The sequence below is a fragment of the Astatotilapia calliptera genome, chromosome 3 (genome assembly GCF_964374335.1).
Source record: "Astatotilapia calliptera chromosome 3, fAstCal68.1, whole genome shotgun sequence".
Lineage (NCBI taxonomy): Eukaryota > Metazoa > Chordata > Actinopteri > Cichliformes > Cichlidae > Astatotilapia > Astatotilapia calliptera.
Window position 1 is genome coordinate 69,872,834 of NC_137424.1, and position 12,608 is coordinate 69,885,441.

Sequence of the window (12,608 nt, forward strand, 5' to 3'; positions counted from 1 at the left end):
AAATGAATCAAAGCACCCCCAAAGATTTCTTACTTTGTTGACAATATTTGCTGTTTGTGTGACACACTACTAAAAATATAAAAGCATACAGTACTTGGCTGAGACGTAACACTTTAACAACAAAAATATAGATAACCTCCCCCCTCCCAAAGTGGTTTGTTCCAGCTCGTCTCTCCTACTCTGACTCTAGCGTCCTTTCTGCCAGAGCGATGGTGGCTGAGAGGCAGCGGAGCTGCGGTGTGAGTGCCTGGCTTAAAACAGGACATGTTGGCTGCATTTAACCTTCAGTTACTCTTTATATAGTTCGGTAAGAGTCCGACCATGTTTCTTTTTAGCTGAAAAACATTATAGGTAACCTGCAGTGTTGAAAACGTGTTTTCCGACGATGTTTGCTACCCTGCAATCCGTCCTGCTCTGTAGTAAAATCAGCGACATTTGACCGTCCTGTTGCTAACATTGAAATTTATACAGACTATTTAAAATCTAAAACGTATAATTGTCTGTAGCCTACTGTTGTTACCACTGTCCTGTTTGAAATGGATACTAACTAGCTAACTGACTGAATGCCCATTAACCTTATAACTCCTGTTGTGTGTGTGTGTGTGTGTGTGTACAGAGAGACAGCCAGGTTCATAATGGATATAAGGAAGTTTTTTCAAAAAAAGGAGCCACATTCAGGTAAAAGTGTAAAATCAAATGATTCGTTAATCAAGAATAATGTTGGATCAGTGTTTCAATGTTTATATCTTTTATTAGGTGTACATGTGGTTTGGTTATTTCCCTTTTGGTTGAAAGTACACTGAGACAGGACTTTTTTGTTAGTGATCTTAATAGTATTTTTTTATATTAATGTCATTTTTTCATCTAATTGAATACAATCTATTTGTGTATGATTGCCAGTCCAAAGAGGGAGAGAGGAAAGAGGGAACGTGAGGAGAAAGTACAAGGTCAGGATGAACTGTCATTTAATTTCGTTGTCTGTTTAATGTATGGTTTATAACTTATATCACTGTTTTTTACTGGAAAGCACTTTGGTTACCCATGTTGTTTTAAAGTGCTCTATAAATAAAACTGGATTAGATTTGAATGAGGAAGATAACAGAGAGAAAAAAGAATGGAATATGGTGGTGAAGTTAGATGGAAAAACTGTTTATTCAAAAATAACTAAATGAATGTATTGCAAGATACTTTTCTGATAGATTTCATGGATGCTTTGTGTGCTTTTAAAAATGCAGATTGATACATGACTTTATGACTAAGGTACCTGTAAAAGTGTGATCTCAGAATAGCCTGTAATAATTTTTTTAGATATTTTTATATATAGAGATTGAAAATGTGACGTCACTCAGGGGTAAAACCGCAAAGAATTCTGGGAACTCATGGCAAGAGGTACTAGCGCACGCAGGCTTTCAATTGAAATCAGTTATACAGCGATAAAAAGAAACACAAAAAATGGCAAGAAGCTGTTGTATTATTAACTGCAATAGCCGGTCGCATGACAGCCACGGAAAGCCGACAGGTAAAGAGATCGGCTGTTATCGGATTACGTCGTTGAAGAGAAATTGTTCGAGCCATGTTTCCGAAGTAACAAAGAGGCGACTAGATTGCAGCCATTCAAAGACAAAATATAACATCCCAGAACACTCCAGCTCACAGGTTAGTCTGCTCCAAGCATTTCCACAAAGGTCAGTCTGCTGTTGTAGTTAATGCGTCATTTTTCTTAACATAATTGGTGATGTAGGTTACAACCAAGTCTGGCGCTGAACAGAAATTATTGCGCTATGCTCCTTTGTTTATTGTGCATAAATAGTAAATTGTCCTGACACAATGTTGCGTTTCGCTTCTGTTATTACCATGGTACATTGACAAAAACATATACTTTTTTATTCACAGGATAAAATAGTTGTTTTGTATCACTAATTGCCCAGTACGATTACAACATACAATATTATTGTCACTGCTACATTTCTGTGATGCGTACCAGAAATTATTTCCACTACTAATTAACCCTTTAAGACCTACCATAGAACCAAGTCCGCCAGAGCTTATATTATATTTTTACATGCTGTAGTGCCATTTTTGGGAGCATTTCAAGTTGCTATACATCAATACAACAATTATAGCCCAGATTTTAATAATATGTATTCATTAAGTGCATAGTAATTACATAAATTGCAAAAAAGTGCAATAAACTACAAAAAAATTGAAAATCGTTTTTGCTTTTTTAACATATATTTCTAGTTAGAGAAATTTAAGAGGCTTATCCCTCAAAACTGTAAATACAAAAAAGTTGCACAAAATAGTTTCCTACCACAGGAAATTTATTTTGAGTGTCTTCATAGTTTTATTTTTGAAATACACCAATTTTTATACACTGCAGGAAAAACGAAAATAAATATTATACTGCAAATTTGCAAAAAAACAGCATATGCATCAAAATAAACTATTTCCAGCAGTGCAATATGAGTCCTAAGCATCCCAGAAACGACACAGAAAGTCATAAAGTCAAAGATAACTTTTAAAAAAGACCAGTATAGGCCCTGAGGCCCTGATGGTAAAAAAGACTACATTTCCGCAAAAATGACGTCACTTCCGGTTTCGGGCAGGTAATGGCGGACATGCAAAAGTTCGCGCTGACGTCTATTCCAACGTAGGAAGTGTTATGAACAGCTGATCGGATCGGCAAAGCGTGTTTCTGGAATATTATGTTTTTGTTCCTGCAAGCGCTTTTTATGCAGTTTTTGCAAAGCTTTATGTGGAAGGAAACCGTGACCTAGGACAAGCTGATGGCATAAGATGTAAGTACAACTCCTCCGGTTTAATATGCAAAAAAATTATTGCGCTAGCTTACGTGGTTGCAGTGCTACCGGGATTTAAAAATAGTTACGTAAAACAGAGCATGCCCGCTCCGACCGGCTCTAAAGGGTTAATTACCGTTGAGCTCAAAGGTCCTATTAATAAACGGTTAACGAATGTGTATTTATGAAGACGATTTGTGAGACTGGTAAACTTATGATATGTACGATGGTCTTTACCTTCTACACGGTGCATTTCAAGGTCCTGCACCCATCCGTCGGTAAACTGTACCTGGGCTTGGTGCAGTGACCTGAAGTTACTAAACTTCACGAGTGTATGCACTCACTCCAAGAACCGTATAATTATAAATCTGAGCGTGGTGAAAGTTGGGCAGCACGCTAACGTATTTTGTCCACTCTGTGTGCTCGTAAGGGTCTGACCCTTTCACTGGTTTGATTTTTTCCTCGTATCTTTTCTTTGGCTTTTCATCAAATCTGTCTTTGTACGGACCGGCATTGTTCTCCTTCGTTTTGTACATACCTTTTTGGGGGGCAAAGAAAAAGCAAGAATTTATTGGAACCGAAGAATGAACGTTTTGCGGTGCTGCAAATGCTTTCATTTGATGCAGGTACTTGGATTGTTTTGCCACGAGTTCCCGGTATGCAATGCGCGAAAGTCACGTGGTCTGTCAATCTCTATATATATATATTTTTTTTAGTAGAACACTATGCACCTTTGATGATGTTATGTTGAATTTGTGAAGTGGTGTTGTTCAACATGGACAGTGAAAAGGGAAGGAAAGAAAAGCATGATTACATTTTATTGATTATTTAACTGTCTGTTGCAATCCAGCATCAACCTCTGAGATTTAAAGTAGACTTTAACTGAAGTTCATCATCATTTCACAGAGTGGAGCTGCAACACAGAGATAACCATAAAATGCAGGTTGAGGAGATAATAAACGGATATTTAATATGTTTGCTGTACATGTATTTGTCTTGTTATTCTCACATCATATAAATATTTGTTCCTCTACAGATTGACTTTTGCTGACAAATGTATTTTGTTCAAACATATATAGAAATTCATTTTAAACGTTTTATAAACAGTAAGGCAATAAACAAAAACACACAGAGCATCCTGAAATTTGAAAGCACTTCACTTGTTCCACAACTTGTTATGTTACAGCCTTATTCCAAAATGGATGAATTTATTTGTTCACAGGCGAGTATGTACAACCTTTGCATCAGCACTAAAAATTGAGCTCACGTGAATCCTGTTTTGGTGCATCTCGTGATTGTTCGTCAAATCTTTCCCAGCTTGATTAGAATCCACCTGTGGACAATTTATTTGATTGGTGATGATTTTATATAAGTTATTATGATTTGATAATATCGTATAGTTGACAGACCATAACCAAGCCAAGAGGTCAAATGAATAGTTTATGTAGACTTCTGAGACACAATTTCATGTAAACAAAAATCTGGGGAAGGGTACAGAACAATTTCTGCAGCACTGGAGGTCCCAGTGAGCACAGAAGTTGCCATCATGATTAAATGGAAGAAGTCTGGAAGGAATCTCTGCCAAACCAATGTGAGCGATGGTAGAAGCTGAGCTGAGGGTAGAAGTTGCCCAAGGGGAAAACAGCATATGCATCAAAATAAACTATTTCCAGCAGTGCAATATGAGTCCTAAGCATCCCAGAAAAGACACAGAAAGTCATAAAATCAAACATAGCTTTTAAAAACACCAGTATAGGCTCTGAGGGTAAAAAAAAAACACATTTCTGCAAAATGACATCACTTCCAGTTTCGGGCAGGTAATGGCGGACATGCAAAAGTTCGTGCTGACGTCTATTCCAACGTAGGAAGTGTTATGAACAGCTGATCGGATCGGCAAAGCGTGTTTCTGGAATATTATGTTTTTGTTGCTGCAAGTGCTTTTTATGCAGTTTTTGCAAAGCTATATGTGGAAGGAAACTGTGACCGAGGACAAGCTGATGGCATAAGATCTAAGTGCAACTCCTCCGGTTTCATATGCAAAAAAAATTATTGCGCTAGCTTACGTAGTTGCAGAGCTACCGGGATTTAAAAATAGTTACACAAAACAGAGCGTGCCCGCTCCGACCGGCTCTAAAGGGTTAACAAATATCTGTATTTTCCAAATACTGCAAAATTAGAAAAACTGCATTCCCATTAAACAAAGTACATGTGCCACACCCTTCTCTGAACTGTAACATAACACGGCACTGGAAAAAATACACTTTCGGATCACTAATGCAACACCACAATTGAGACAATGTTCACCAGTAAAATTACAGTAGTAAAATTATTACAACATGTCATAGTAGTCATGGGGCTCAAGAGTTGGGAGTTTGCATTGTAATCGGAAGGTTGCTGGTTCGAGCCCCAGCTTGGACAGTCTCGGTCGTTGTGTCCTTGGGCGAGACACTTCACACATTGCCTACTGGTGGTGGTCAGACGGCCCGGTGGCGCTAGTGTCTGGCAGTCTCGCCTCTGTCAGTGCGCCCCAGGGTGGCTGTGGCTACAATGTAGCTTACCATCACCAGTGTGTGGATGACTGGATATGTAAAGCGCTTTGTGTGAGACAACTAATGCACATGTCACATCAAACATGATAAATATGGGTAAATATTAATTTAAATGCCACATAGACAGACAGATTACTCACCACATTGCAGCATCTAAACTGAAGTCACTCTGCAGGAAAATGAGGAGACAGGATCAAAAACAGGTAGCAGAAAAATGAATTGTTACATCTTTGTGTTAACAAAGTGAGAAAAGACACTAAAGTCAAAATAAACATCTTGGTGTAACCTGTGGAAGATGGAGGTCCAACAAGAAGTGAGCAGCCTACTATTGTGAATGTGAGAAAAATAACATTTCCTAATTTTTTTTATTTTGATACAGCCACATTTACAGTTCATCTGTTTTCAGTAAACAATGTTCTTTTTCTGAGAACATAATGGCTATAAAATATTGATTTACATGTGATGCATTTGAAGTTAGAAGTCATGCAGTGTCAAATCCAGGTCTCTATCAAAAAGCTATACGCACTGTACTTAAAGAGCAGGGCCCTATTTCAGGAAGCCAGTTTAGTGCAAACTCTGAGTAAGTATACCCTGAGTTAACGAAAACTCTGGGTTTTCGGTTTCACAAAGCGAGTTTAGATTAATTCTGAGCGAGTTACTATGACGACACACTCCGTGAAGCTAACCTGCCCCCTAGCAGGTTTACTTCAACTAACCCTAACTTTTTCCGCCTCTTTGTCGGAAACCTGACTGTAGGAAGTGTCAGACATGGCGTGTCCCTTCCTTGAAGAGCCAGTAGATGTTGAAGCCCAAATTCTCCGCAGAGCTCTCCGCTGGGAGAGAGTGATTAGAGCGCGTTTGGACATTTTATCATTTCCTGATGATTTCCTGTGTGAACGTTACCGTTTTTCAGCACAATCTATAATTTATTTGAATAACATCCTCAGGCCTAATATTGCTCATGTGACACATTGCGGACATTGTCTCAGTTCTGTACATATTATTTGTATTGCACTTCGGTTTTTTGCAAACGGGAGCTTTCTGTATAATATTGGTGACGCTGAGCATGTTTCCAAGGCTACCGTCTGTCGGGCAGTCAGGAATGTTACAGTTGCACTGAAATGTCTCCTGTACTCGTTTGTGGTGTTCCCCGGTCATAGACCCACAAGATTTATCAAAGAGGGATTCCACAAAATTGCAGGTATCAGGATGAACAAAACTTAATTCATGATGTGGTGATACTTGAACTACTACTTACATTTTACATTTATTCCCACGGTTCCCAGGCGTGATTGGCTGTATAGATGGCACTCACATTCCAATCATTGCTCCTTCAGTAAATGAAGGAGACTATGTGAACAGGAAGTCTTTCCACAGCATTAATGTACAGGTACATAGTTCCCTGTAGCATTTCAAACTAACAAATTATTTCATTATAGTAATGGATGCTAATTTGTGTTCTCTGCACTGTGAAGATCATATGTGATGCTGCCAACATTATCACAAATGTGGAAGCCAACTGCTCAGCCTCTGTGAGTGGTGGTGGTGGAGGACCCCCACCTGTTTTTCAGGCCTCCGCTTTTTTTCTGTTGGCTATAACGGGTCACATTTGAGCATACAGAGTAAGCAAATATGTACTTGTAATGTGCTCAGATAATTTCAATAAGTGCTTACAGAGGGGAAATTAATGTAGCCTCTAACTGCAATTGATTTACATCGGACAAACAGACCAAGCACTACGGCTCATAATACAATTACACCTTACCTGTTTGGACTATATTTTTATATTTCATTTTTACTTGCTGCCAGGAACGTTTGGGGCCTGTTGGGTTGCACCTGCGCTCACATCACATCACAAAATAAAATGTATGAAATAAAAAATAAAATAAAATATAATAAAATAACGTGTTAAATGGGTGGAAATCCCTAGGTCAATGTTTAAATTAACACTCATGCATTGACTCTGTCGGCCATGTTTTGCCATGCATGCTCCCTTTCTTTTGCAGCTGAGGCTGTGTTACTTTTTTTCCGCAAAATTTGCATGTTATCGCCCACCCCCGTGACATCACGCTCCAAAGCCCTATACTGCCATCAGAATTTCGGCCTCAAGCGCTGTAAAATACATTGACCGCGTCTTCTTTCCCTCCGTCTCCATGGTGACTCGCTTAATCTGTGCTCCACTAATCAGGGCTTTATGTATCCTCGTGCGCGCGCTTAACTTGGGGTTAAAGCAACTCCGCGTTGATTGAACTAATTGTTATCAGCCTTTCTGAAACCGAATATTCCGAGTTGGACAGTTCGGGGTTACTCAACCCTGAGTATCGTTTTTCACTCTGAGTTTTCTAAACCGGCTTCCTGAAATAGGGCCCTGCTCTGCTCCTGTTGACTGTTTTCCACAGAAAGAGGTGTGAGAGCCCATTCCAGTTTGACTTGAGTCCACAGATACTGGAAGGAGTTTCTAACTAGAGGCATGCAGACATGTTTAAAAAAAGATCTGTATGTTGTTTTGTTGTTGTTGGTAGGTGATCGTGGCTCAAGAGTTGGGAGTTCGCCTTGTAATCGAAAGGTTGCCAGCTCGAGCCCCGGCTTGGACAGTCTGGGTCATTGTGTCCTTGGCCAAGACACTTCACCCGTTGCCTACTGGTGGCGCCAGTGTCCAGCAGCCTCGCCTCTGTCAGTGCACCCCAGGGTGGCTGTGGCTACAATGTAGCTTGCCATCACCAGTGTGTGAATGTGTGTGTGAATGGGTGGATGACTGGTTGTGTAAAGTGCTTTGGGGTCCTTAGGGACTAGAAAAGCACTATATAAATACAGGCCATTTACCATTTTGAACAGAAGCCTGAAGATTCTGGGGACATGTGAAACTAAAAGTTCATAAAGTGTTAGGACACAAGACCTTTAAATGTGCATTGTGCAGTAACTTTGTTATTTTGTTACTGTGGATCATCACAAAGTCAACCTTCTGCACAGCCGTATTCTTTTTGTATGTGTGGTCGTTTTTTTCTGCAGACACCGATAAACAGAAACCAAAGAAATATTTTTCCTTCATAATCTAAGTCAAGTAAACTGACCTTTTAAACTGTAGTTTACAGTGTGGACTCTCCAGGTAATCATACAGTTGTTTCATCCCTGCGCCCTCCAGGTTGCATCCTATTAGATCCAGACGTTTCAGATAGGGGGGGTTGGACTTCAGAGCAATGAGCAGAGCAGCACAGCTGTTCTCTGACAAAGTGACGTTCTCAAAGCTGAATAACAATCATGTGAGTTACAAAGTGTTCATTTAACATGACATCACTGCGCATTTCAAACCTAGTAACACCCTTACCCAAAAACTGCGTCATCCCAAAGTCAAACCTCCCTTAAACAGTTCAACCTACATATTGTGCACTGTGACATACTTTGTGTCTGCTCAGATCTCTACATAAGGGAGAGAGCCACTCCAAAAACACATGGCACAACATAGAAGAGCCTCCTCGATGCTATTGTCAAGGCTCACACTTTGGACAGAGAAGATAGATGGTTTGAAAGAGAAGTAAAAAAAAAATGTCATCCATGTCCACTGTGAATAACCATCATGGAACGGAGGTGGTGGCTTACAAAACCAACTATTAACCAACTACCATGGTGCCATTTACTGTGATTAGGTTCCCCGGTCCACTGGCTGGAAAACACCCCCAAAGCATCAGGTTCCCACCACCATGTTTGACAGTGGGGATGGTGTTCTTTGGGTTGAAGGCGTCTCCTTTTTTATGCCAAATGAAGGAAGCATCATAGTGGTCAAACGATTCTATTCTTGTTTCATCTAACCATAACACAGAAGACCAGTAATCTTTTTCTTTGTCCAGATGAGCATTTGCAAAGGGGCTTTTGTGTGCCTTCTCTGGAGAAGCCGTGTCCTCCGTGGAACCCAGCAGTGTGCAGTGTCCGTTGGACTGTTTGAGACATTGATACCAGCAGAGCACAGATTGACCAGGATTGATGGTGGTCCTATGATTCTTCTTCACCTCTATCATTATCATCCTGGCCAGCACAGGTGTCACTTTTGGTTATCAACAATGTTCTCTGAGATTTTCCACAGTGCAAAACTTGTATTTTTGAATAATACTTTGCACTGCAGCAACTGGAACTTGAAAACATTTAGATATGGCTTTTTTACCAGCCACAATACACAGCTGCAGGTCCTCACCAAGCTCCTTTATCTTAGCCATGACTGTCCACAACCCAACTGCAGAGCCCTGTTGAGTTGGTTAAAACAGCTGTTTCCAATTAGTCAGGGTAGGATGCTTTAGAACAGCTTTGACTATTTGGAAAGAACATTGGATTTTCCCAGTGACTGTGACAGTTTGTGATGGGTATGAATCATTTTGGACCTGGCACTTTTTGCTCATATAATAATAATAATAATAATAATAATAATAATAATAATAATAATAATAATAATAATGATGATGATGATGATGATGATGATGATAATAATAATAAATAAAAGCTATTGTCTTTCGATAGAAACCAGATCCAACTAAAGAAAAATACCTGGTTGAACAAAGGTAACTTTTAAGTCAAAATTTGCGAGTGCTCTGAATAATTATGGGCTTGACTGTTTATGCACATACATTCATTATACAGTCTCCAAAATCACCTACTAAAATCCAAGTCTTGGTGTGGTGAAGCCAAGGTACCATATTAAATATGTTTATAAATATGTTGGATTGGTGCATCCCTGTCCTCCATCCTACATTACTGGAGTTGGATTACTTATTAGTGAAATAACTTTATAAATAACAACAGATTCAGTTTCAGTTAACTGACCTGAGTGTCTCCAGTCTACAGTTTGGATGCCCCAGACAAACAAAAAGTTCATCTGCTGGCTCCAGTACAGTGACTGAAATCAGGTGCAGCTCTCTCAGATGGGAGCGGTCTGACGTCAGAGCTGAGGCCACAGCTCCACCCCGTTGCCCATAAATATAAACATCATGAAGTCTGTGTTGACACATAATTGCAAATATAATATAATAATAAAAACATGCTATTATGCAGAAAAACATTTTATTTATTTTGTGGACTTGATGCAAAACAACTAGATACTGTCTCTTAACATCAGTGGTGCAGCTGATCTGATCAGACTGACATGAAACATTCTAATAATAATTCTAATAATTCTCCTCCGTTCCTCTCAGACATAGATATCTTCAATATTTGTTTTGATCTTTTTTTTTTTTTTTTTTTTTTTGGCCTGTCCCGTTTGGCTCTTTTGCCATCAGAATTGTTCTCTAAAGGCAAAGAAAGATGCCCAACGGATTTACTTTACCAAACTGACCATCCCAGCCTTGCCGTAATGGTCCATTTGATTCACCTTTTGTTTATTTTATTTTCACTTACTGAATACGGGACAGACTTGACTGGGGGAAAGAAGGGGAGAAAGAAAGAGGGAAAGAGAAACAGCTGAGAAGAGGGACGGGGGAGAAGGGCAAAAGACAAAAACCAACAGAACGGACAGAAAAAAAAAATGCATATATCAATCACCTGGATCACCTGCTGAGAAAGAAAAAAGAAAGCAAGCAGAAGAGAACAAGAGTAATAGAATAAACAACATCACAATGATATATGGGAATATGACAGTAAATACTAAATGTTAAACATTATTGTGCAGCACATAAGATCAACAGAACACAGTGTGCTTTGAGGTAGGAGCCAAAAAGGGTGTAGTTTGTGGGTGTGATCACCCGTGTGTACACCTGTGAGCATGGACGCGCTTGTTTTTTGTTTTTTTAAAAGGTTCCTTCATGTAATAATCTGCTAGAGGGTGTGGGGGGGGGGGCCACAGCCCCGTCGTCCAGGGCGTGAAGCAGGTGTGGAGGAGATTAAAACTCCAGACATCCAGAGGCCCTCAGAACACAAGACACCAAGGAAGACCAACAGAGGGGCAGCCGCGCCACTGTCCCAGTAAGAGCTGAGGAGAGTCCCAGATGAGGGCTCATTCAGCAGCTGCGGAGCAGAAGCCAGGGGGAGTTGCAGTGACGCGCCCGTGAGCTCCACCGGCAGCCAGCTGCGCCTGAGTGACCGAGCCCCAGGCCGAGAGGCCGGGGGCACCCCACCTCCGAAGTGGCCCGAGCGAGCCCCAGGCTCCAGGCCCCGATAAGCGGCCGCCAAGGAGTGAGCCGGTGTGTACCTGGACGCCCATCCCCGGACACAAAGAACCACCAACGCACCGATGTCTGAGGGGGTCCGCCACTGGCAGGGGAAGTGGTGGTAGGGGGAGATAGGCCTCCAAACCTTGAAGGGCCTGAGATGTCCCCAGAGAGGTGGCGCCTGACACCCAACCTGACATATTTGTTTTGATCTAATGTGCAGATGCAAGAGAGAAAACTGATGTGTGAATTATTTTTTTAATGTATTAACAAACTCAGCCTGAATTCACACACACAAAAAAAACATAAAATCCAAGAAGTAAATACATTTTTTCCTTCTTGGAAGGAAAGTGCAAGAGTTTATCATTTCTGTGGTTGTCATTTTGTTGTTTGTTGTTTCTTTTTACTTGCAAGCACTTTCTACTTGGGAGCACTTTCCTTATAATTGAGCGATCGTGGCTCAAGAGTTGGGAGTTCGCCTTGTAATCGGAAGGTTGCCGGTTCCAGCCGCGGCTTGGACAGTCTCAGTCGTTGTGTCCTTGGCCAAGATACTTCACCCGTTGCCTACTGGTGGTGGTCAGAGGGCCCGGTGGCACCAGTGTCCGGCAGCCTCGCCTCTGTCAGTGTGCCCCAGGGTGGCTGTGGCTACAATGTAGCTTGCCATCACCAGTGTGTGAATGTGTGTGTGAATGGGTGGATGACTGGATATGTAAAGCGCTTTGGGGTCCTTAGGGACTAGTAAAGCGCTATATAAATACAGGCCATTTACCATTTTTACAATAATTTCCAGTTTTTAACATTTCTTCCTGTACTAAACATGGTGACAACATTCAAGAAAAGTCTGAAACTATTTATTAATTAAGTCTGTTTTTTCCTGTCCTATCAACACAATTTATAAACTGGTTAATAGTTTGAATTCCCCACTTTCAATGGAGATGCAATGAGGGTGTGTCTTGCTGCTATGTCATCTTAAATCCTAAATATGATTTGGAAGTGCTGCTGTGTCTGTTAACTCCACAGTGCTAAAATGAAAAGTTGGACTCAGGATCAATCTTTGTCTCTGGGGCAGGGTGTTGTTTGTGGCTCAACTGCAGGGGACCAAGGGAAGTCTGGCATGCTAATCATGTTTACCC

General features: G+C 40.7%; 1 protein-coding gene across 1 annotated transcript in view; it reads right to left on the reverse strand.

Moving 5' to 3' along the window:
- Positions 1-3,603: 3,603 nt before the first annotated feature.
- Positions 3,604-12,608, reverse strand: part of LOC113010344 (uncharacterized) — an 89,113-nt gene continuing 80,108 nt past the window's right edge. Inside the window, exons 11-14 of the mRNA XM_080296035.1 lie at positions 10,157-10,327; positions 8,419-8,592; positions 5,488-5,516; positions 3,604-5,376 (exon numbers count right to left, since the gene is read on the reverse strand). Of these exons, the coding sequence (XP_080152161.1) occupies positions 5,501-5,516; positions 8,419-8,592; positions 10,157-10,327 (361 nt within the window). The 3' untranslated portion in view covers positions 3,604-5,376; positions 5,488-5,500. The remainder of the gene's footprint in view (positions 5,377-5,487; positions 5,517-8,418; positions 8,593-10,156; positions 10,328-12,608) is intronic.